At 43.8% G+C, this 24,898-nt stretch overlaps 3 protein-coding genes across 3 annotated transcripts; 1 reads left to right on the top strand and 2 right to left on the bottom strand.

The window, feature by feature from the left end:
• Positions 1-53: 53 nt before the first annotated feature.
• dhx30 (DEAH (Asp-Glu-Ala-His) box helicase 30) lies at positions 54-8,923 on the bottom strand (the record flags this gene model as incomplete). The annotated part of the gene is made up of 20 exons (XM_080837211.1): positions 54-859; positions 1,079-1,218; positions 1,322-1,422; positions 1,568-1,725; positions 1,858-2,008; positions 2,206-2,399; positions 2,573-2,654; positions 2,792-2,998; positions 3,664-3,839; positions 4,117-4,221; positions 4,392-4,476; positions 5,009-5,389; positions 5,948-6,430; positions 6,569-6,721; positions 7,041-7,190; positions 7,495-7,603; positions 7,715-7,887; positions 8,016-8,126; positions 8,302-8,429; positions 8,755-8,923. 20 exons carry the CDS (start codon positions 8,921-8,923, stop codon positions 618-620), a joined length of 3,498 nt encoding a protein of 1,165 aa, XP_080693337.1. The 3' UTR covers positions 54-617.
• Positions 8,924-9,783: 860 nt separating this feature from the next.
• LOC308364187 (chymotrypsin-like elastase family member 3B) lies at positions 9,784-12,977 on the top strand (the record flags this gene model as incomplete). The annotated part of the gene is made up of 7 exons (XM_080837209.1): positions 9,784-9,820; positions 10,083-10,171; positions 10,930-11,012; positions 11,259-11,384; positions 11,697-11,833; positions 12,236-12,378; positions 12,593-12,977. 7 exons carry the CDS (start codon positions 9,784-9,786, stop codon positions 12,938-12,940), a joined length of 963 nt encoding a protein of 320 aa, XP_080693335.1. The 3' UTR covers positions 12,941-12,977.
• A 218-nt stretch (positions 12,978-13,195) lies between these two features.
• Positions 13,196-24,444, bottom strand: wrnip1 (WRN helicase interacting protein 1; the record flags this gene model as incomplete). Its single annotated transcript, XM_080837201.1, has 7 exons — positions 13,196-13,485; positions 13,677-13,756; positions 14,124-14,279; positions 15,594-15,817; positions 20,263-20,504; positions 22,308-22,502; positions 23,905-24,444. 7 exons carry the CDS (start codon positions 24,442-24,444, stop codon positions 13,204-13,206), a joined length of 1,719 nt encoding a protein of 572 aa, XP_080693327.1. The 3' UTR covers positions 13,196-13,203.
• Positions 24,445-24,898: the final 454 nt, after the last annotated feature.

The following is a 24,898-nucleotide window of genomic DNA, read 5'->3' as shown; positions in this document are numbered from 1 at the left end:
TAAAGAACACCTTTTAGGATTTATGGAAATATCTTTATGGTATTTGTTTCAACATCAAATATTTACATATTAAACAATTTTACATAAATAATCTTTTGTGTGAGTTAAATAATAACTCTGTGCCATGCATTTATTCATGCAAAATGCTGGAATCCAAAGACACTATGGCAAAACCATCATATCTTTCATGACTTGACACTCTTCAAAAAAGAAGGTTTAGCCACTTAACATAAAGCCAAATGCACAGTTTCAAAAACTCATTTGGTAAAGGTTCTCCCTGTAAAACTGAGACACGGCATCTCCACAAACAATGACACTATTACACATGAACCCACACACAGATATACCATTTCTGTGTTTTTGGATTCATGTTCTATGGTAAGATTTAGAGTGGTCACATTGAGAACAGAACATGAGGAGGAACCTCAATGAAAGATATCCCTCACCGACCAAATGCAGTCGCCTCAATAAATCATAGGTCTGTGTGCACACCATTTAGCTTGGCTTCAAATGAGTTCTGACTGTCCTGCATTGTACACTGAGTAAAGAAGAGAACATTCATGTTGAGATGCCTCCAGATCCACGGCAGCAGCAGGTCTGTGGTGCACTGCTGGTGTTCACTCCGCATCACTGGAGCCAGCATCACCCTGCTGGCTTGTGTTGTTCAGAAGGTCCACTAGCAGGGAGAGGAGCTCTGTGTCCTGAGAGCTGCCAGTCTCGGGATCAGGACGCAGGTTTCGATGCATCATTGCCTGCAGGGACGTGCGCAACTCCCACAGCAAGTTCCACGTGTCCGTAGACAGTTCCCAGCGCACGAAAGGACGTTCAAGCAGGGATACCTCAACACGGTCACCAGTAACTGATACAGAAAGAAGAGGACACAGAAGTCACGCTTTAAATCATACTTAAACTCTTAAACCTGCTAAACACAAGACCGTCAGCAGGGTGGATGAAAAAGCAAACGATAATGCAATGGTTGCTGATTTAGTTGTATAGTTTCGTTTTATACTCCTTAATCCTTCTCCTCCGTGCGAGTGTCGTGGTTTTAATGGCATTCGCTAATAGCCAGATGGTTTACCTCTCTCTGTAAGGTCGCAGTCAGTCATCAGGAGCAGGGCTAGTGGATGGACTAAGGATGTGTCTCTGATGAACACCTGCCCATTTGACTGGACCGCACTGAAGAACGTCATCCAACGGCTGGGAAGCTTGGTTTTACCTCTGATTGGAGAAAGAAAGCACAAACACACACAGAAGGTTTCTTTCACTTCATTCTATTCCATCCCTTTACTTATATGAAAGCCTTTGGCCTATCGGTTGTTACCTGTTGACGGTAGACCGGTGCATTAACACTGGACCAGTGTTGGTGCGGTAGGAGATGCCGTCAGGCCGAAATCTACCTTTGTTGACAATGCCTCTCTTCACCTGAATAGACATAAAAGCAAAATGGCCACAAATAGTCAGTCAAAGCCTGCTAAAATGTGGCTACAAGATGCATGCTCGGAATGCATTCCAACTTGTCTTTCATGTACGTGTTCATAGCGCACACCTACGATGGGGGTGAACGTACCTGTATGAGGTTTGGGTAGAGACCAGCCATCAGCACAGCTTTGAGCAGCTCGTCCTCTTGGCTGAACTGGTTGTAGGTGGAGGTAAGACGAAGGCAGTCATTGGGGTTGGACACCAGTTCAGCCTCGTAGAAGTTGTCACTGAACTGACGAGACAGGCCTACACAGGGAAGATAGCCAGTCAAAACCATGAAACCCTCACCAAAGTGAATTAAACCTTGTACTTTCAACCAGACTTGCAGCAGAATCATTATCAACCATTAGCAGTTCAGGTGACCATGGAGGGCCTCACCCTGAATGAAGCGCAGGCCGGCCCCAGACAGACTGTACTGGTACATGTACTCATTCTTAGTCTCCCTGTCATGTGTATCCCTCCAGCCCTGCACGGCACGACTGAAGACCAAGAAGTCACTGCCGGTGGTGCCTCCCAGCACATCTTTGGCCTGCACAGAAACAGGGAGAGGAAAAAGATATCGTTACATGCAAACTCAATAATTACGTATCTTTCACAGAAACCTTAATTTATTAAATTCGGTGCATTGATACTGGCATGTCAAGAAAGAACAGGTGAGTTATGATTATGCACATGGCTATATCATTATAAAATAGACTGGAATGGATGCAGGTGAAATGATCTGACCTTTTGGATGAGGCCTCTGTTCTCCATGCTGTTGTGGAAGGGGTCTCTGGTCAGGCAGGCGGCCACTGAGATGAGGGGGGAGGCACAGCGGAAGAGAGCAGCCAGTACCAGAACCTTCCCCAGGCGTGGGTCACACGACATGCAGGACACTCGCTTTCCCAGAGGGGTCAGACACTCCAATTTGTCCAGCACGCCTGAGGGCAGATCAATGGGATCAATAGCACTCACACACAACACCACCGGCTTAAAGTGTTGGACACCCTTCATAGAGCACGCAATCCACACCAATGCGATAAAGTACCAAGATATTTATAAATTCAGACATTATTTAACTAAATGTTTCAAGGGAAGAATCAAGCAGTGTTACCAATTTCCTGCAAGACCCTCACGGCATCCTCAATGGCAGCACGATCCGGAGAATCCAGCACCTGAGATAAGAATTCTACTGCCTGAGAGAGGGGAAAAAAGAAAGAAACTTGCTGCTACAACATCTGGTATAAAACATCCTTCATTTGTATGATTAACCCAGTAGAAACAGTACTGTGTGTCTATACACACAGAGGGAACAGAGGAAGAAAGAGCTCACCTTGCTCTGTGGGCTGTGAATCTTGGCCTGGAGCACCAGACTCTCCAGCGGGGTGCGAAGGATCTCTGGGACGGGGAACTGGATCATGGAGTCCAGGCGTGTACGGGGAAACAGGTGGTAAGAATGCCCAGGCTGACACCTTCCCGCTCTGCCTTTACGCTGGGTGACGTTAGATCGTGACACCCAGACTGTGTCCAGACAGGAGACCTACAGTGTAGAGAACAAAACTGTCTTAACTCTTCAAACCAAGAATGCATTTCATGTATGTAATATAATAATATTAATTATATTTATAAATAAATCATCAACAAAGCCATAGAACAAGAGCCTATTTCACATCTAATTGCATTCATGCTTACTACTCAGGAAACCTAGCCTGGTGACACCAGCCTACGTATTTCCGCCTGAATTGATTTCAAGCTCATACTCAGTCTGGCCCAACCCCATTGACAATCGTCTCCAGAACTCAACATTTTGCAGGACCAATCAGCGAACAGTTCAGAGCTGTGACGCAAAACTCGCCTTGGAGGAAAAGACACGAAAAGCTATCGGAAAAGTTGTCTCAACTCTCGAGAACATCAGAAAATTAAAAGGAGAACAAGAGTAAGGACGTCGTAGCTCTTCTCCCAACTGGCTTTGGGAAGAGTTTAATCTGCCGAATGCTTACTAAACGTTGCTGATTGGTTAAGGGAACTCCAATGATTTTAAACCTCAAGATAAGCACCCGCCGATCTCGGAAACCAAAATGCATTGGGTTGGCCCAGACTGAAAGACGGAATGAAATGGAGTCACAGGCTGGTAATGGCCAGGCTACAGGAAACCTGCCAGAAGTGTAGAATCCACTACAGATATAATGAGTTCAAGCATTTCACCTTTGTCTTGGGGTCGTAGTTCGTCTCCTTCTGGGATCCGACATCCACCACATGAACAATATCATCTATGGTGATTGACGTCTCAGCGATGTTGGTGGCCAGGACAATCTTGCGCTGGTCCTCCGGGGGGCGCTGAAACACAGTCTGCTGGTCTGCCACAGACATGCTAGAGTGCACTGACAGAAGAGGGGACAGATGTTGTTGTTTTTTTTCTCCCCCAGGTGAAACTTGAATACAGTTACAGTCTAACTAGCATTTAAGCATTGCCCACATTTGAAGTCTTAAAACAAAGTCACCCTTATTGACTCAAAGTGATGTCTTAACTACAGTAGAATACAGATCAAGTAGAAAGGGGGGGGGGGTATTTTAATGGATAGACAGACTAAGACAGGACAACTTCATGCCCCCATGTCAGTCAGTCAGGCTCCACAGACACACAAACAAGACTCTTACATGGCAGGATCATTTGAGAGCCCGATCTGAATGCCGTGGTCTCCTCCAGCCTCTGCTGCACAGCTTTAATGTCCTGCCAACCAGGCAGGAAACACAACACAGCGCCTGCAACAGCACACAGGAGCAGCTTTATACAATGGGAATGCAGAAGCAATTTTGACTGTATGTATCTTTTGATCCATGTCTATATGGAAGAGAGAGCTGCATTCATATACTATTTGTCTTGAACTTATTTTGTGTGTGTGTGTGTGTGTGTGTGTGTGTTATAGAAGTACCTGGCTCCCCTGTTGTATGAATGTGGTTGATGACATCAGCAACCATACTGAGGTCTGGGGTGGCATCATCAACATCATCTCCTTTCTGTAGATGGTTAATAGAGCAGAAATAAGGGGACAAGAGACTGAACATTCTTCACAAATATCTCAAAACATTAGAGGCGACTCTTAAACAACCAGGATCAGAGTTACATAATTGAATTACAATTACTAATGTAATTAAATTACAGCTACTAATCAAAAGTATTCACAAACATCTGGGTTACATTTAAAAATAAAATTCTCTGTAAAAATTCTGATTTTTGCCATCTAGACAAACTCCATTCATTGCCAAAAAAGTTATCAAAAGTAAAGAAATGTCAAATTACTTTGATGAAGAAATCCAAATAGTTAAATTACTTATTACATTTTAACCGGGTAACTAGCAATGTGTAACCTATTACATTTCAAAACCTTCCCAAGCCTGTTTAGTGGTAATGTTTCCTATGTCACATTTATACTGTTCATGCTGGGAATGTTCTCATGCATCTCATATAAACAGAAAAAGTCTTTAGAAGAACAGACATTTCATTCAGTATGGGATGCTTTGGAATCATTTCACTCATTTCAAGACTCACTCGTGCCCTGTCCTGCGGGACAGATTTCCGCGGCCGGCGCCCCATCTCCCTCAGCACCTCCTCCAGGTACCTCTCCCGCACTGGGTGCATGAAGCCAGGCACGTGCACCACGGGGCAGCCCCCGAAGTACTGCACCAGGCGCTGGGTGTCTCCGGTGGCGCTCATGAGCACGATGTGCAGCTCGGGGTTCTGGGGAAGCAGTGAGCGCAGCAACGCCAGCAGCAGGTCGGTGTTGACGTCGCGCTCGTGCACCTCGTCCACCACCACGTGACTGATGCCTTCCAGCGTGGGGTTGCTCTGCAGCTTCCTCAGCAGCACGCCCACCGTGAGGAAGAGCAGCGCCCCTCCGCTCGCCTTGGGAGGCTGTGACTGCAAACGCACCTGAGGACCAGAGGGGTGATGGGGAAACATTTTTATGGGCGTAAGTTACCCAGTAGCTACTGTGGTGCTGAGGCATGGGTAGGACAGGAGAACATGCAATGCTGAGGTGCATAATTGAAGGTGAATTGGCAAAATTTTAACATGCACATATTCCACCTGTAGCACTTGTCAGAGTAATTTCTTCTCTGGATATGGGTCTACATCAGAACTTTTCAGCCAGTGCGACTTGGCTATTCAGACTATCAAGTTTGACATAATTTTCTTATTTTAGATATTTTTCACGATATTCAAGCGTAAACTGTAAATGTGTTGAAATATCAAAGCGATTTTATAAAAATAAATAAAGTCAATGGGGAACTGATGAACATCAGCTCAACATCAGCTCAGCTCGCGGACCCCCTGCAATGCTGCCACGGACCACCAGAAGGCCAGGGACCCCCAGTTGAAAACCCCTGGTCTAACTGAATGCAGTGTGTGTTAAAGCGGTTTCATCTGGTAGACTAGCACGTACTGATGCCGCTTCCTTTGGTCTAGCACAATAGGATGGCTGTCCCTCACCTGGTAGCCCACGTTGTTTTTGAGGTCGGGACCCATCTCAAGGGCGACCCGCTGGGCCACAGACACAGCGCTGATTCGCCGTGGCTGCGTGACCAGGATGTTGCATCGCGCGCCCTCGCCAGCCCTTACGCGGCCCTCCAGCAGGAACCGCGGCACGCGTGTGGTCTTCCCGCACCCTGTCTCCCCGGCGAGCACCACCACACGGGCCCCCTCCACCGTCGCCACCACCCGCTCTCGGTGAGCGTCCACGGGCAGGCTCGTCCCCAGGCCAGTACCGGCACTCTCCCACTGCTCTAGCAGCCTGTCACTCAGACGCTGCTCGTTGGCAGGCTCAAGGGGGCGGTACGGCCGGCCTGTGATTGCATCCGAGATTATATCCTCTTCCTCGCCCTCATCTTCCTCCTCCTCCTCGTTGGCCTGTTGCCTTGCGACACGCTCGTCCTCTTCAGCCCAAAGTTTCTGCATCTCAGTCTGAATGGGGTACTGGACACAAAGTTATGGTGTTACATGTAAATGCTCCACTGGGCAATGCAAGTTTAAAGTGAGGCATTTCAATGACAACAACCGAGTTTGAACCAGCCATACAACTGTAAGCAGAAGTGAAGGGAGAGGGCAGCAGACCTGAGTGAGGTAAACGCTCATCTTATCCTTCAGCTCCTCAGGGATCTCCAGGCTACAGGGCCGTCTCATTCTTTTTCCTGCCTCTTGCACCTCTTCCTTATGGTACTGGGCGTGGGTCAGAGGTTGATTGTTCTCATCAAGCAACCCCAGTTCCTGAACATAAAAACACACAGACACACACAGACACACCCACACACAGACACACCCACACACACACACACACACACACACACACACACACACACACACACACACACACACACACACACACACAGACAGACAGAGACAGAGACAGAGATAGACACAGACACAGACACAGACACAGACACAGACACACACGAGATATTAACATAAAAAATACTTCATAGATGAGCATGTACTCTACAAACAACTAAGGTGGACTAATATTTCATGTACTAGCACTGTTTGAGAATGTGGGCTTGAGGTATTCAAAGTCCCACCGAGAGCGAACCTTTAGTCTGAGACAAGCCAGAGCAGAAGCTTTCTTCTCAGCTTCTACTTTTTTACGTCCACAAGCCTCGAATGTCACCTTCTCAGGCCACTGCAGGGTCAGTTTAGCGGTCTTAAACTTCCCGCCCGCTGTGTGGAATTGAACAATTTCCTGTGGAGAGAGAAGTTTGTATAAGGACAGTCGGACACAAAAAGTAGTACAACAGTGGGACCATAGCACCGAGATTACACACACAAATCCAGTAGTTCCCTAACTTGTCATGGCAGACCCCCCTTTCACAGTGATAAAAAACTGAATTGAGATGCTCATAAAGCCTTTTACCTGTTTCTTATTTCAATTGCCCTCAACCCGTCCCCCTTACTGTAACTCTGTGCCTCCCCTGGACGGCCCACCCCACACTTTGTGAACCACTGCACTGATCAGATAAATTAGTGTAAAGATAATGGAGACTTACTCTGATTTTGTGAGGAGACAACGCCATCTGAATGACCTTCACCAAAAGTGCTTTTGGCTGAGTGAATGTTGACATAGCTTCCAGAAGTCTTGGGTCATCCTCTGGTATCCTAAAGAATATACATGCTTTATTCTGATGAACTGGCATGAAAAGAATATAATTTCTAACAAATCCTACATCACATATATTCACTCAAATCTAGAAAATCAACCTCTCTTACCTAGAGACAGGAATAGACCTTTTCGTCCTGCTCTGTAGTCTCTCAAGAAATTCAGTTGGATACGGCGGGGCTGCATACTCCTCATCCTCATCCCGCCACACAGTCGTAGGAGAAAGTTGTCCCTGGCCCTTCTTCCTCTTGGGAATGTTATCTGGTTCCAAGACACCCAGTTCCTACAAAGAGAGGGGCTTCTAAGTGGCAGCAACAGAAAAAATACTCCCAGTTTTACACAACTTCACAGCCTCTCTTACAGCACTGGATGGGGAATGGTGGTCGTGCCAGTGCCACTGGCAGTACTTGCCTTCAGCTTCTGACAAGCTGCTGCTGCAGCATAGCGCTCGGCTAGCAACTTCCTGGAGCCAAAGCCCACAGCCTCGATCCTTTGGGGCCACATCACTGTCACAGTGGCCCTCTTCAGAAAGATAAGAAATGGACAGTGATTTGTCTAGACACAAACTGAATGTGTGGCCTTCATATAGCCTTTCCACGAGTCTACATATTATTTTTTTTTAGGCCTGTTTAACACACACACACACAAATTGAAAGCTCTGGGGTAGATGGGGGTAGATGGGGGTTTTGGCTCTGACCTTGACATCTCCATCGGTGCAGTTGTACTGGATGAGATGAGAAAGATCTGATGTCCCTAGAGAACGGGCCAAGGTACGATAAAGGAGATCTTTTGGTTCTGGAAACTCATTCAAAAGGCTGGGATGACCTGGGCACGGAAACACAAGATTAACGTTACTCTTTCTGGTCACATCGTTTTTACTATGCGACAGACCATCTGCATCCCAGCATATGCATGACCTTCCCCGCAGCCCAGCCACTGGCTTACATGACAGTAAACGCCAGGATAGCTATGTACCATTAATGTAATTAACAGAAGCGCAGAAAGCAGAAAACCAACATCATTTCAGCGGCACTTCCACTGCCATTTAAGTGTCTATGGCTGCTCTGACCATTTAGAATCCACACTGAAGGGGGACGTTAGCTAACTACAACTCCTAGTTATCAAATGTTCAGAGGATGTCAAACCGCACCTTTTGTTGTTTCAGCTGCTCCTTCGATATCACCAGCTAGCCCTACTTTGGTCTTGTATCGACTGGCCCAGGTACAATTTATTCCCACTCTATTCCCTATTTCAAACGATTTTATTCCAAGGTTGCACAACGCACGGAGCCTCACGAGTGAAACACCGGGCAGCGCCATGTTTGGTTTAAAGTGTGCAGGGCTTCCTTGTTGTTCCTTGTTGATGCAGACGGTTCGTATTGAATACCTTGAGCGCCATCTGTTGCGTCGGAGGAATTTGCTGTATTTTTAGAAAATTCGCAGAACCATAGCTGGCAGTGCCAATAAATTGCAGTCTTACAGCCTGTTCTTCAGGTAAAGTCATACACAAGTAATACTAGGCTAGTTTGAGCAGTTTCTGTGGTCATAAATAAAATGCTTCTAGACTGAAAACTATGCACAATTACTTTACTTGGCTACCTTATTAATTAATTGTATTTATTTACATTCTAAAACAGGAGACAACGACATCATTGTTTGGAGGAAAAAAAACAACAACACATAACCCCCCACTAGGTTCAGGTTTACAAAGAAACAGGTTCCTGGAAGAAGAAATACAAAATAGTCCTGTTTATTTTTAATAACAAAAGCTACCTAAACTTACTTTTTAAATCCTCAACCCATTTCACAAAGATTAAAGTTTAGTGATAGGCTATTAAAGTTGTGCTTGATATTAAATATATATATTACATATATATTATTATTGGGTTAAACCATTGGATGCACAAAGTTGATGGACCACTGAAGAGGTGCCAAAAGACTTCATTGGTGTGTTTTATTGTGAATTCAAGAAGGATCCAGGACAGGAAGAATTCAAGCACACAAAATACTTGTCTGTGAATATGTGAATGTATCAGTTTAAACTATTATGCATCATCTAAGTGTTGCACTGGAATATGCCACCTGCCCCGTGGGTAGTCCTTTCTCAGGTCGCAGATAAGAAGAATAGCCTATAAAGCCAACTCATGCTTTAGACTCCAGTGCACACAGAGAGAGGGAAGATGGAATTAATGTTGGTTCTGCTACTTGTCTCCACAGGTAAGAAATAATGAGAATAAATATATAGATAGGTAAACAAGAGGGTGCAATGAAGCAATTCATATTTATCAATGTTTCCCCACACATTTCAGGCATTAACTTGCGAAATGTTGTTTTAAATTTGTTTTAACTAACAATGAATTCAGCACATTTTTAACACGTTTACAGCTTGAAAAAGCTCAAGTAGAGTTGCCTAAAGTATGACTAGCTTTAACAAGAAATGACGCTGCCACAAATCTTTATATCGTATGCTGTTTCTCAGTGTCTGGCTGTGGTACTCCCACCTACCCTCCAAACCTCAGCAGGGTGGTTAACGGGGAGGAGGCTCTGCCCCACAGCTGGCCCTGGCAGGTGAGTAAATAGGACAACTCTAAATGATAAAAATCTTTTTTATTTTTTTTATTTTAAGATTTGTTTTTGGGCTTTTTATGCCTTTTATTGACAGAGCAGTGAAGATTGTGACAGGACATGAGAGGGAGAAGATGTGGGGAGTGGACAGGAGAAATGGCATCGGGCCAGATTCAAACCTGTGACCTCCTTGAGTGTCAAGCCACAGTGCCCCCCGGCAAAAATCATTTTGAACAATTTAACACCATACTGATGGGGGGACGAATAGTGTTCAGGCGCATGGACCGATAGCTCTCCTTTCTGACTTTATGATGCTAACTAAAACTAGATTATAAACTATAAGTCAGTTATATTTATCACACTATCTGGATTAAGTAGCCTCGTATCAAGTAGATGCACCAGTATTAAATTAACTCTGATGCACAGGTGACCTGGGTGATCAGGGATAATATGCTTTACTTTCACTTGGAAGCCACTGTGCCTCTAATGGTGCTGACGTTCACAGACGGCCAAACATTGGCTGGCGGCCGATCGTTGGCTTGGTGTGTCAGGGGACATCTGAGTGCAAGTGTTTACAAGGGCAGGGTATTATATAAAACTGGTGTTTCAACACACCTGACATAAATAAAACCAGGGCTATCCACATGAACATATCAACAGATGTTTCTACATGTATACATAGATGTTATTAACTGGGATTTTATACAACAAACTAACTATACTTCAAACTAAAGCCAGTAAGGATTTGTTATCGTTTTAAGGCCTTGCTGGAGACATTTTTTCCTGTTTGTGGTGCCACACTAATTGCCCCTGACTGGGTCCTGACAGCAGCACACTGCATCAAGTAAGTGCCTCAACCATAGTAACCACTAACACGAATGCCTTCTTGAGTAATATATTTAAATATGAATGATGTGGCACTGTCATAAGTGCAGTGTATGTTTTATCTAGTGCTCCAGGTATTTTTTTTTTAAATAAAAAAACTCTGGCTTTTGTTAATGAGACTTTTTTCCACAAAGCTGCAAAGTGTTTCAGGGCGCATTTGCATGAAGATGTGACCTGAATGCTGAGCTCCCTTGTCTCTGCTTAGCTTTCACACATTCAGGGTAGTCCTCGGCGATCACAATCAGAACAAACAGGAGGGACCAGAGCAGTCCATCATGGTGGATAAAATGTTCTTACATCCAAAATGGAATGACAATTGTGTGTCCTGTGGGTAAGGCTTTTTTCTTCCCGCCTCAGGCAAGTCAAGGTGACCCATGTATCTTTACTTCCAGGGAATATAACAGTGTGACATTCAGGCAAAATCCTGTTAAGATTCTGATCAAAATATGATTACCGAGTCCTGAGCCAAACCAATACACAGCTTAAATGGATCAGACATGTACTAAATCATCCTTACTACTTGACAAGATTCAATATATGGTAGAATATTACCTGATTGGATTATTGGATAGCAGCTGTTTTAGACATTATTTTTAAATACAGTGTTTTCAAGATTAATCTCTTAGAGTTGTGCCACATTCAGGAATGACATTGCCCTCCTTAAACTGCAAAGAAGTGCCACCTTGAATGACAAAGTGCAGCTGGCTTGCCTGCCAGAGCCTGACTCTGCCCTCGCTCACAACGAGGCCTGCTATGCCACTGGCTGGGGCAGACTCTACAGTAAGCCTGAAGCCTTGTTTACATTTACATTTACATTTAGTCATTTAGCAGACGCTTTTGTCCAAAGCGACGTACAAGGGAGAACAATCAAGCTAAGAGCATTAAAAAACCTGGTGTAACAATAAATATTGCTTATAAAACGACATAGAAAGAATAAAAAAAAAAGAAGTGCGGGCCTGTTGCTGCTTAAGTGCAGGTTGAGCCAGAGGTTGTTTGACCCACCTCACAAACATCAATGCTTTCGTTTAATGAAGACGTCAATTACACGCTGTTACATTACATCACCTTATCTGTTACATTCATACAATAAGGGGAAATTATTTGTTTTTAAGTAACTGCAATCATGAATCTGTGTTAACTCTCAGCATCTGTTAGTAAATCGCTTTCCTCTCTGTCTCTTAGCTGGTGGTCCCCGTCCTGACAAGCTGCAGCAGGGCCTGGTGCCTGTGGTGGATTATGACGTGTGCCGCCAGAATGACTGGTGGGGCTCCAGCGTGAAACCCACCATGGTCTGTGTAGGGGGGGACACTGTATCAACCTGCCATGTGAGTACAAACATTCTCCAGTGAACTGTGACCTCCCACAGAGGGAGCTCGATGACTTACAGAAAATGTACAGCACATGTCCAGAACAATGAAGAGAGCGAGTATACAAGCCATTCTCAGCACTGCAGACATTTTTGTGGGGCTTCTGGGGCTATCAGGGAAAATATTTAATGTTTTCTCCCAGTTTCTTACAATATTTCCATATTGTTTTCAGGGGGACTCTGGCGGGCCTTTGAACTGTAAAGGTCGTGATGGAAAGTGGTACCTTCAGGGAGTCAGTAGCTTTGTAAGCGGCAAAGGCTGTAATACTCCTATGAAGCCTAGTGTGTTTACCAGAGTGGCATCCTTCATCCCCTGGATCAAAGAGGTCAGTGTGGGCAGACTGGAATCAGTACTATATTGTATCATTGCAGACAAACAGGGAATGACATGGAAGTATCACTATGTTCAGATTATTATTATAATAACCCACTGTTTTCCTCCTACTAGACAATGGCCAACAACTGAGGATAGACTACAGCTACCCAGGGTGGAACTCTTATACCCACACCATTTATCTTAGACTACAAAGCTAATGAAGATGGTTTGGGGAAACATTTATTGCATATATGATGATGGTGGTAAAAGAGACACCTTTCATCGGGAGCATTTTGGTCACAGGATAAAATGTATAATCAAACATTATCTGCATTCCTTATCTTTTTTGCAAAGCCATTTCATTTCCATTGCATTCAATAAGCTAGCAACATCTAGCAATCCTCTGACATTCCACTTTAAGTTGAAACAGAGCCCTCCAGAGGAACACCTCACTAGCCAGAAAGGGCATTATTGGTCGGTGGGAGTCCAGGTAAAGAAGTCCAGTCCACGTAGCTCCTCAGGCAGGTAATCCTGATCCACAGGAGAGCTGAAGGCAGGGTTGTACTTGTAGCCTTTAGCGTAGCCCAGGTTCTTCATAAGACGGGTGGGTGCGTTGCGTAGGTGGAGTGGGACTGGGGGCAATGGACCACGGTGGTTCCTCAGGCAGGCCTTCACGTTACTGTAGGCCTTATAGACCTCCACTGACTTAGGCGCCCGGGCCAAGTACACCACGCACTGGGCTAGAATCACCTGGGAATGTGAGAGTATGAGAGTGAGTAGAGGAGAGATGATGAGAGGAGATTAGGGGAAAGGTAGGTAAGAACGGAAAACAGGGGAATTGTGAAAAGGAAAGCACAGGTATAAGAGAGACATAAAGCTTTCAGAACCTGTTTGAACATTAGGTTGTGTGTGCGTTCAAAGCCAAGCTGAGTCAGTCTCACCTCACACTCAGGCATACCGATGAAGTGGGCAGCCTGGAAGGCAGCCACAGCCTGAGGCAAGGCGGCAGGGTCAACCAAACCTGAGGGTCAGACGAAGAGTAGCAATAAGACAGACAGAAAGGAAAAGAACAGAACAGAATGAAAGGAATAGAGAATGGGAATAGGGAGAGAGAGAGTCATGGGAACAAACACCTGGGGATATGGTGTGCTCACACAGCTTAAAGTCAAGGGCAAAACAGTGATAGTGTGGCTATCACTCAGTCAAGGTCTGACTGGAGTTTCACCATCCACTTAAACTGGAGAGCCATGCCACTCAGTATCAGTACAATATATACTGTTTTTAAAAATGGCTGAACAAGTAGAACTGATTCACCATTTTGTACTGCCACAAAGTAAAGTGGGTATTAAGGACACAAGCAAATGACAAGACAGGGAGCGCACACACACCAACGTCTTCGCTGGCAAAGCGGACAAGCCTGCGTGCCACGTACAGTGGGTCCTCCCCTCCCTCCAACATCCGGCCCAACCAGTAGAGGGCAGCGTTCTCGTGAGAACCCCGCATAGACTTGTGGAGTGCAGAGATGGCGTTGTAGTGCTCCTCACCTGTACATAAAACACACACACACACACACACACACACACACACACACACACACACACACGCACGTTAAAGCAAAGATGACACACTGCCATAATTCAGTACAAAGCTATGCTTATGGATCCAAGCATGGAGTCATGCTCCTGGGAAGGTGACTGCCATATCTGTTTGGAAAAGTATCCATGAGAAGACCATCAACTGTATCACAGGTTAAAGACTAACTGAAAGAGTCCTTAATACTTCAGACTCCTCAGGATGGAAAGGTGCTTCCCTTCCTTTCCCCTTTAAAACTGCAAAGATGAACTTGAATTCACACGCCTTGTAAGGTTACAATGTAGATACGCTTACATACCGGGAGTGTTGACACAGAGATGAATAATGAACGCTGAATGTTCTTCAAGGGGGTCTTTAAATATTACAAACGCATCCCTAATTCATTAGTCATCCTTAAAGGGATGTTGAAGCGGCGTCTGTGAGGGGGGGGGGGGGGGGGGACATGGCTTTGGGGTACAGTAAATCTCCCTTCACAAGGCACAGCTGAACTCCTTATATAATGTGGTTGTTTGTCATCTCCCGGGGCTCGTGGTCTGACAAGCAGTGATCCGCAGAGGGATGAACGGTAAGGCAGACCCTCTCACAGTATGCCGGCAAACTCGAATAGTTTGATGTCGGAGATGACACATAGCCTTATGGAAAGGCCTAGAGTGCACTTCAGAGATCTTCAAAGGCTATACCCATTTTTATTTTTTTTTCATCTTTGTAAAAACGCATACATAAAAAAATTAAATAAAAAAAAAAAATACTGTTGAAAAAGTCAAATGAAAGTCAGGGAAAAATCTTCCTCTGCAAGTCATTTATAAGGAAAATTGTCAAAGGAATGACAGATCATTAAAGTGTCTTGTGCACAAGTGGTGAGAAGAGTAAAACTGGGTTAACAAAATAAGAACTCTGAAAGACAGTACTCTGAATGAGTACTCAATGCACAAAGTATGCACTGTCCAACAATACTTATCACTTAACTAAGGTGAACCACTGACCTACAAGGAGGGACTACGGAATAGAACAACAACGTCAATCCCAAACCTTGTGAACATGTGGCTGCCACCCCAGTCTAGGGGATTGTATTCAAAGTAACATTTCCAGATGGGCAACACTGAACTGGAATTACTGTGCATGAGGGCGAAAGAAACCACACCAATCAGATGTGATGTACAGACAGGGTGAAAACAAACAGCAATAATTTAAACTAACAAAATGGACAAAAAAAAAAAAAAAAAAAAAACAAGGAACACAACTACGTTTTTTTTCAACCAGCTCACCAGCTTTGTCATAGAGGATGTGAGATCTCTGGAGTCCCTCTTTGACATGCTCCTCTTGGATGAGGACACGCATGGCGACGCCACTGGGCTCAGACATGCCCGCCCTATGGGAAGCCACTCGGGCCTGCACTGCCAGCTGGAGTCCGTTCAGTCCAGCACGAGCATCGCCATCACACAGGTGGGCAATTGTGTCCAGGGCCTTCTGCTCAATGTAAACCTCAGGCCTGCAGACCAAAACAAGACTGCTTTACTGGCTTGATCTGCTCTTTTGTATAGTGTATGTGGTTAAACGGATACATGAGAGTGCAGAAGAAATGAGAATTTCCTATTTGAAGGCTTTGGAGAGTCAGTATAACAGCTCACTGAAACATGATATTAAAATTCAGTAGTGAAAGTTTCCAAACCATTTTCCCTGAACAATAGCAGAAACCATTTTCTCTGAAAAGTTTGAAGTTAACGACTTCACTTTATCCATAAAACACGAGTTGGGCCATCTGCAAAAAGAACGCTAGCAGATCGTTGCCGTGTTAGGCGCGCACATACCTCGGCCAGGGACACCGACCATAACGGCTACATCAGCAAAGCTGACTAGATCCAGTACATCTCACAACAGAAAATATAGGTCACGTCTTCACCACGTGGTCACCACACCATCAATCACCCTTCCAAAAAATATATAAAAAATAAGATACACCTAATAAAAAGCAGACACCCTTATCAACACGCCCTATTTAGACTTCTATTGCTTTCCTTCGCTTGTAGGTTAATCGCCTTGGCATGGGCCTTGTGGGATCTCTTCAGTTTCGCTGCTTAAGCACTGATAATTTGAAACTGTGTCCACACCCTGTGTTAGCACAGGCCAATGACTCAACACCTGTCGCTTTTGCTCCCTTCCAAACTCTTGCACATGGACAGAAACTGGATCTTATTGATCTGGGTCAATAATCCAAATACAGAGATGAATCAAACCCCCAACCCCTAACCTACAAAAGCAGAAAAAAAAAACTGTTTGTGATTTTTAATTTTGGATATGACGAGGCTTCCGTAAGTGAATGGTTTGAGGCTCACAAGTTCATCCCCATTTGACATGGCTAGTGTTTCAAGTCTGGTGTCCATACAGAAGACTGCTATTTGTGTTTTGATGGATTTATTGCCACCTAAACCTCTTTAACTGCCATCAATACCACGGTTTAAAGAGCTATGCTAACCCTCAGGGTCTATGAAAACAAAAGGGCCTGGCTAACAAGGTCATACTCAGACTATGCCGTCTCTCCAATTGGAACCTGAGTACATCTCAATAACATGCCTTGATGAGGAGTCAGACGTATTGAGCTCAAAGTCTTTATAAACTTTATTCCAGATCTAACAAATGTAGGGCAGCAGCCTAGATATGAAATCGTGTGAGGCCAGTATCATTGAGTATCCAGTATCATCTAGGTGTGATTCGTGGAAGATGATCTAAAAGTCCTTTGCCGACAAAAAAACAACTCACCCCGCTCAGCGGATTCTTCCTGCAACGGAGCTCGGGTTAAGTGGACCCTGCCAGCACGGGCATGACAGAATAAAGGCAGAGAGGGGTGAGGAGAACAGGATGTCCTGCCAGGTGTCAAATTAGCCCTTGGTGCTCGTTCCACAATCTGGAACTCTTTCCCCCGGATCATAAGGGTCACCATGACACGTTCTCCACTGTCCTTCTCTGGTTCTCATTAGTCAAGACTAATTGAAAGGCTTTCGCATTTACAGCCGAGATAAACACAACTGTCACATTTCCCGGGACATTCTTAGTGCTAGGGTCACCCATAGTCTGAATTCCTGAAAACAGAGACTGACTGGCTGTTTAAAGACAATAATTAATCTCTTCACTGCAAAGTGGAGAGTGCAATGCCTCTTCATACCCAGAATAGGACATACTTTCACTATTGGTGGGTGTTTAGCTGTCATCTAATTAATAACCTAATACGAGGCTATATGAGTTATATTCACCTTGTGTTTTCATCAAATCAGCAAAGCCTGTGCATACACAGATGAAAATAGGCTAGTCCCTGTCGTCCACATAATAACACAGTCTACTTCCGGTTTAATAGGTTGGTTTTACAGTCAGATTGATATTTACTATCTCATGAACCTGGGATTCCATGAACACTCAAGGTGATCCTGACTTGAGCATCAGGTTTTCCCAGACATGCATAAGCAGCTGTGTTATCACCAGATACATGCACAGTAAATACATATAACATAAATAGAACCCAATGGTAATATCACCTCTGATTTACACCGAAAGATCACCCAACATGAAACACACATATGCCTTATGACCCTTCTGTGTGCTATTCTTGTGACTACTCCATCAATCCCTTTACTAGGCTAAATATATAAAAATATACCTTTGATCTCATTTTACCATCATTCAGTATCATAGCTGGACATTTCAAACAACTTCTCTGATTGACTGCTAACATGAATCAATGGATAACTGGCAGTCAGTATGGTAAGGCATTTAGATGCTGTTGCTGCAGATACAGTAGGTTACGAGTAATAACACACATGAAACAAGCAACAATTTCCTCACTTAAAGCTGCATCAATATGTTTTTTAACTAACATTCAAATGGTAATACCCTGACCAAACACTGTATTTCTCAAAAGCCCTATTTGCAACTTATCTCTAAAAGTGCAGTAAGGTTTTTTTTCTTTCTTGTAGAACATTAAAATGCTTATGGACTTAACAATGTAAGTCTGAACTTTTTTAAAGAATTTGTTTACATTTTAGGGCTTCCTAAATAGTCAACAAATGCATAGAAATACCTAAAAGAATGAAGCTGTATAGAAAACACCATTTGAAATACATCACTATTGTCTGGAAGCATTTAGATGTTTTTCACAACACACACCTCTTCAACTTTCATCTCCCTATCCAACAAATAATAAGCCTTATGCAACAATGGCATAATGTGAAGAGCAGAGAGGTGTGAGAAGAACAGGATGAGGAACTGATTACATTGAACATGCTGAGCGTCATCTCTGCAGTTAATGCCTTGAAGTGATCCGCACCCACACCCCATTAAGTTCCAAGCATCCATATCACAGATAGGACCTCAGACTGGTGGTAAGTGGTGCCAGGGTAGAGGGTGGTGGAGTATGTATTGGGGACGCGTACACAGAGGAAACTAATCTCACTGTCCCAGTTGGGCTCTGATGTGAACCTGCGTGAGCCAAAATGCCTGGCGCCTTTTTAGACACCATCCATCTAGCTCCGGTGACAGTTGATAGGACTGTAAAATCTGATAGGGAAGCTGAAGTGCTGCCAAGAGCCGCCGTTTCTTGCTGATGTCCAGTGGAAAATCTGTTAGCCCTGTTGTGTTTGGTTCTATAAATTGTAATCTTGTGCCCCACATCTGTTAGAGTTGTTTCTTTGAGCATGTGAGCACATTTGTCGAATGCAAAGAGGGTTTAAGAGTCAAATTGTACAACAATTAGGTGTTCAGGAGGGATTCATCTATGTATGTCATCTATATGTTGCGCTTCTACAACTGGTAGATCAACATAACATTAAGGTCATGAATTCAATTTCCAGGAAGCACATACACTGATAAAATGTCAGCCTTGCCTGTCAGCTTCTTTGGTTAAAAAATGTCTGGTAAACGGGAAATCACCGGCCCCTAACCATGGGCAAAAATCATATCTACCTGGTACCTGCACAAACTTGGCCATCGTGACATCCTATTGGTCAGTGATGATAAATGGCATTACAGAGACCACAAATCAAATACCCTGTTGTAAAGAGCTTAATCGCTTGAGACACAATGTACAATGGCAGCCGTTTTGAGCTTACCAGTACAAATGAAAGACATATGGGCCCCAATACTTTCCCACTGTAGGATGATGATGGAAATATAGAATCACCTGCTGATAGCCTGCTGAGAGCTGACAGCTAGAGGCAACACCAGAGGGAAAGTACATGGTGACCCACGTTTCCATGCGGCTTCAACTTGTCAAACCTGTGTGATGGAGTGACCTTGCTACTCCTGCTCTGTGGACTGACCTTTTAGTGGTTATTATGTCAAAATTAATGAGTCAGGAAAAAGTCAGAGAAAAAACTTGTATGTTACGAGTGCAGAACCTAAAAGCAAACCAAATTCAACAAAAAGAGTTGGGCCGTAGACACATTAGTCGCTCAATTAAAATTGATGTAAAAACAACAAACCTGGACGGCATCAAACCAAAGAAATGGATTTAGGGAATCTTATATGGTTTTCCCATCTTAAAATGTTGTGAAACAATCAGTCAGTCCCTTTCGTCTGAAACTCCACAGCAGCTCCAATGACCTGCGTTTCCATGAATGTGACTCTCAAGACCTAGATCCACCTCCTGCCAACACTTAACTGCTTTCTCAGTTACCCTCTTCTCCCGCCTCCCCCAGCATGGCCTACTTATGGACAGTTAGGTACAGATGTTAAGACAGCTGACACAGCCAATCACAACGCCAGCTGACTAATAAATTACCAAAATATATTGTAGGGGGTACCCTCCAGGGAGTCACTGGAACCCCTCTTGACCAATCAGGACTCAGACCGTGCATCCTCATGCCAATACGGCCTGCCTGGAATTCCACACGCACCACAATAACAAGAGCGCATTCCCGGTGGAAGGGGGCATGCTAACACACTTACTCAGATGGGAGTGCAGCAGAGGCTGAGCAACCATCCCCTGAATCGACAACTGGTACAAGTTGTATCCCCAGAGCATCCACTGCTCGCTTCAGGATCGAGCCCATTGCCTCCACGGACAGGCGCTCCAGCACGATCACCCGACAGCGGCTCAGTAGGGCACTGTTCACCTGGAAGGAGGGGTTCTCGGTGGTCGCCCCGATCAGCGTGACCGTCCCGCACTCCACGTGAGGGAGGAAGGTGTCCTGGGCAGAGGGAGGAGGAGTACCCACAAGAGACACAAGAGAAGAGAGAAATTAAGAGAAGAGACAAGAGGTCAGCGATGGGCGGAAAAGAGAAGAAGGCGTTGAGCATGCCCAAAGTGGCAAAATATCAGGGGTAAGTGTGCCATCCTCAAAGGACAAACTCAATTGTGGAGATCAAAGGACACTGAGTGCATGTGGTTATTAAAGTGCAAGGCTGAAAATATGAGAGAGAGACTGTATGCTACACTTTAATTTAATAATGGTGAACATTGTATATATTGCACATTTTTCTCTGCTATATCTGTGATTGTGGATGCCTGGGCTTTCAATGAAAGGACAAAAATCATGCAGCCAATCCCAATCACATTAGTAAATGAATGAATGAGCCTTCACACAAACGTGGCCCAGCTGCTGTGAATGATAACTGTTCTGATACTGATCTGCAGGTGCATGAAGGTCAAATGTTGTCTTGTTATACCTGTGTAGTGTTAAACCATTTCACTGTTCAGCTGAGAGAGAATTATTGCCAATTATACTATAACAATAGACTACATTATCACTTTGTTCACACACTTAAAAAGCTAAAACTTTGCTGAACACATTGACATTTAAATTTTAAAGCAAATCAGGGTGATAAATGTGGTCAGATATCACAATACTACACTATAAAGGGGAACCAACTAGGGCAAACTGCTGTGACAGTCAAGGAGCATAACGATAATAAAGCAAAGTGTTCTTTTTCACCAAACCTGCTAATCTAAACCAATTACTTTTAATTATATGTTTTTCTGTAATTGACAGGTGCAGGATTATTTGTGTTTTCTAAAGCTCAAGTTTACAGTAGGGCCATGTTTCTCTACACCCACTATACTGTATCTCTGTCTATTTATACCCCCCACTGGGTTAGGTTTTACCACAGCCTGTATTAGTGCAGGTATTTGGGAGCCCTGCAGAGCTTTCCCATTCTAACAAAGGGAATCTCCCTTAACCACTCTCTCTATCTCCTACTCAAAAAATATTAGCTCAGATTCCAAAAAACTAGCAAGATGCATACTGTATGGAAAGCCAGCAACACATAGTGCATCGTTTCAGGCATTGTCCACATGTATTTCAGGACAGCATTTTAACAATGGCTTTAACTTGGCAGACACACAGTCCAGAATGCCTGGGGTGAATCCTAGGAAGTTCATCCATCTACAATGACAAGAACTAAATAAAGCATCCTTTGGATGAGAAGCCAGTGATATGTTTATTACATTTTTAGTAGTCTGACTAGTACTCTGAAGTGAGCTCAAGGAGAAATCAGAAATCAGCTAACCAGCTGGTCAGCTATTAAATACAATCATTGGACTCATCTCACATTTTAAGCACTTCTAAAGACGATGTTTTGTCTCCACTAATCAATAAATAAAAAGGAGATCATACAGATGCCAGGTAGCGGAATGCAGTTTTGATGTAATAGTTCATAGTTTTGAAGGCCACTGAAGGCTCTCTGACACTAGCTCAGAATAAGTGTTAACCAATTAAAAATATTACAGCTGAATATCTGCTAACAACGTGACATGAACCTATTTTTCAAAGTTCGGTAGTAGTGGTGGTAAAATTGAGAAAAGGTGAAAATCTTCAATGCAAAATCAGGCTTATGATATCAATAAATGTCTGTAGTTGTAGTTAATCAGATACATGGATGCTGATCTATGTGTTCACAAAATGGTGTACCTCTACTTAGAACGCCTTCTCCCAGGTTAGTGCCTTGGGTATGCAGTTAAGATGGCTTCACTGAGCTGAGTTACATTCACATACCTGCTGGGACTTATTGAAACGATGGATCTCATCGATGAAGAGGATCGTCTTCCTCTTGAAGAGGCGGAGCTCATTTTGGGCCTGCTTGATGACCTCCCGCACCTCATTGGTGGACGAACTAGTGGCAGAAAGGGCCACGAAGCGTGCAGTGCCATTCTTTTTACTGGAGCTGGCAATAATATGAGCTAGGGTGGTCTGTAAAGAGACAAAATCAGAAATGATATTAAACAACAAAGCTGGATGCCACATGTCAGATGCCACTATGGAACAGACTACATTGCCAACCTGTGGGAACTGGATCATATATATTTTGCCTAAGTACCAAGGCCAATCATAATCAATCAATCATTAATATCTCATCCACTGTAGATTTATGAGGACCATATGAGGCAGCCAAACCAGAGAGGATGAGGGTTGGGTGTGATTCTATGGACATCAGCGTGCTGATTTGATCCAAACTTCAGTATGCAGTGAAGGTTTTTTTTTTTTGTGTGCAAACTTGCAATTCTGTAGTAGAGCATATCTAACACAAGAACTACAAAACTGAGTTAACCTGTACTTGGAAAAGGCTTAAAATATTTGCTTCCAAGCAACAAACCAACTGGCAAAAGCAGCAACAAGTTGGTCTACAGGAAACTTGTTTAAACAGGCAGCCCATCACTTGGCATATCTAGATTAAGCCAACTTACCCTACTAGCTGGAGTATCTCAGGTTGATCCAATCACACACACAAACAATTATGGACCACAAAACTGCAAGCACTGAGATGGCACAAATATAGGACAACCAAGGAGAAGTTTCTTGGTTATTTCCTCCAAAATTATGTATATGTCTTAAAGCACCGGTGGGATCAAAAGACTCTTGCTTTGTGATGCCAGTTTGTTGTACGGGTGAGTTACATATTCCAGGGCAGCTGCAAGATCTACATGCCCACAAACTGTCAACACTCACTGCTAGCGTTTCAGAAAGTATGCTTAGGGGGGTGTTTGGCATGCCAAGGCCTTCACAGATCTCAAGAGTCCAGTTAAGTGCGTGAAGGCAGGGGTTTAATATAAACAAACTAACATGGGAAAGAGACACGTTTAGTTGTGTTGCTGTAATCGAATAACATACATCCATGCTGCACACTACACCAGAGCTTCTCCTTTTTGTTATAGACCCCAACAAATATTTTAAGTTTCACTGGTAGGTAGCCTGAGTAGCTAAATCTGGCGTAATGTCATGTCAGCACCTTTGGCTATTTTCATGTCACCAAAAATATAATAATTATAATAATTAAAATAAAGTTACATGGACAAAATACATAAGCACATGCTCCAAATGCACATGTGATAGACACCTTTTACTAACAACATAATTCAAAGGACTTTCAGAGTTTGTCTAGGCTTTGGGTAGGCATTTGACATTGCACCAGAAGACGGCTCATGCAAGTCTTGGTTGGCTAGAAGATTGGGACGTCCAGGTAGGCAGACTAGTCTTGACAGAGAGTAACACCAACCACATATGAAACGTTCTCAGTGGGAGCTCATATCACAGACCTTGTCATTTTACAGCTCTATGATTCTTTTACTTCTTCTTCTTTTTTTAAGCTCGTTACCTTTCCACACCCAGGTGGTCCCCAAAGTATGAGTGATGGAACCTCCTGAGATTGAAGGAGTGACCGAAGCAATGTATGCTCCCCCAAAACTTTGTTTTGGCCGAAATACTCCTCAAGCGTGTTAGGTCGCAGTTTCTCTGCCAATGGCTTGTCAGTGTTAAGCAGCGCTCTCACAGATAGAGAGACACATTTTTTGTCCGTTGAAGTTGAGGCATCATTGATCTGTGTGTTCGAAGTGTTTTCATCACGTTCCTTTGCAGACACTTTCTGTTTATGCTGAAACATTGAAAACATTGATGAGGTACTACTCGACTTCGTATCAGTTCCCGCAGGCGTGACTGCTGAGGTGCAAGGAGGATACTCGTTAGAAATGCGAGATTTTTTGGAGGGTGGTTCATTGTCAGTTGACGATAACTTCGGATTGTCTTTTCCAGACAGACAATTGTCCAGGTGCGCGTTGATAGTCGCAGGCTGAAACTTGTCCGAACACACGGGACACTGAACTGTACCAAAGCTGTCCGGCACTTCTGAATCCGCCATGTTTCATTTGGCGCCAGTATAACTTTTGACCCCAGATATTGTAATGCGACACAATACAAATAAATGTTCAAACGTTTTGATAATTTTACTTAATTCTGTTATTCACAGAAGGATATAACCCTTATGATATGTATAAATCACGTTTTTAATATAATCAAACAAGAATATTTGAGGTCAAAGGGTTCCAAATGGCAGTCTGGGTTTTGTAGTCCTACTACAGTGTTACAGGCTTGTCAGCTTTAGTCCGCCTACAGGCCATCTCTTTTTTTGTTACTGGTCTATATGGGAAAGAGATGGAGTTCCATGTAGCATACAGATTGTGAAATAACGAAGTCCTTATAATACCTCTACTATTAAGTCAACTATATTCATAGATCAGTGGGTAAAGTAGCCTATAGTTTGAATTGAATATGTTTCTGTTAAACACAGGTGCACTGACAGCATAAATCAACCA

The sequence above is a fragment of the Sprattus sprattus genome, assembly GCF_963457725.1.
Source record: "Sprattus sprattus genome assembly, chromosome: 4".
NCBI classification, from domain to species: Eukaryota; Metazoa; Chordata; class Actinopteri; order Clupeiformes; family Clupeidae; genus Sprattus; species Sprattus sprattus.
The sequence above is the reverse complement of the archived record's forward strand: the minus strand, read 5'-3'. Positions and strand labels throughout refer to the sequence as shown.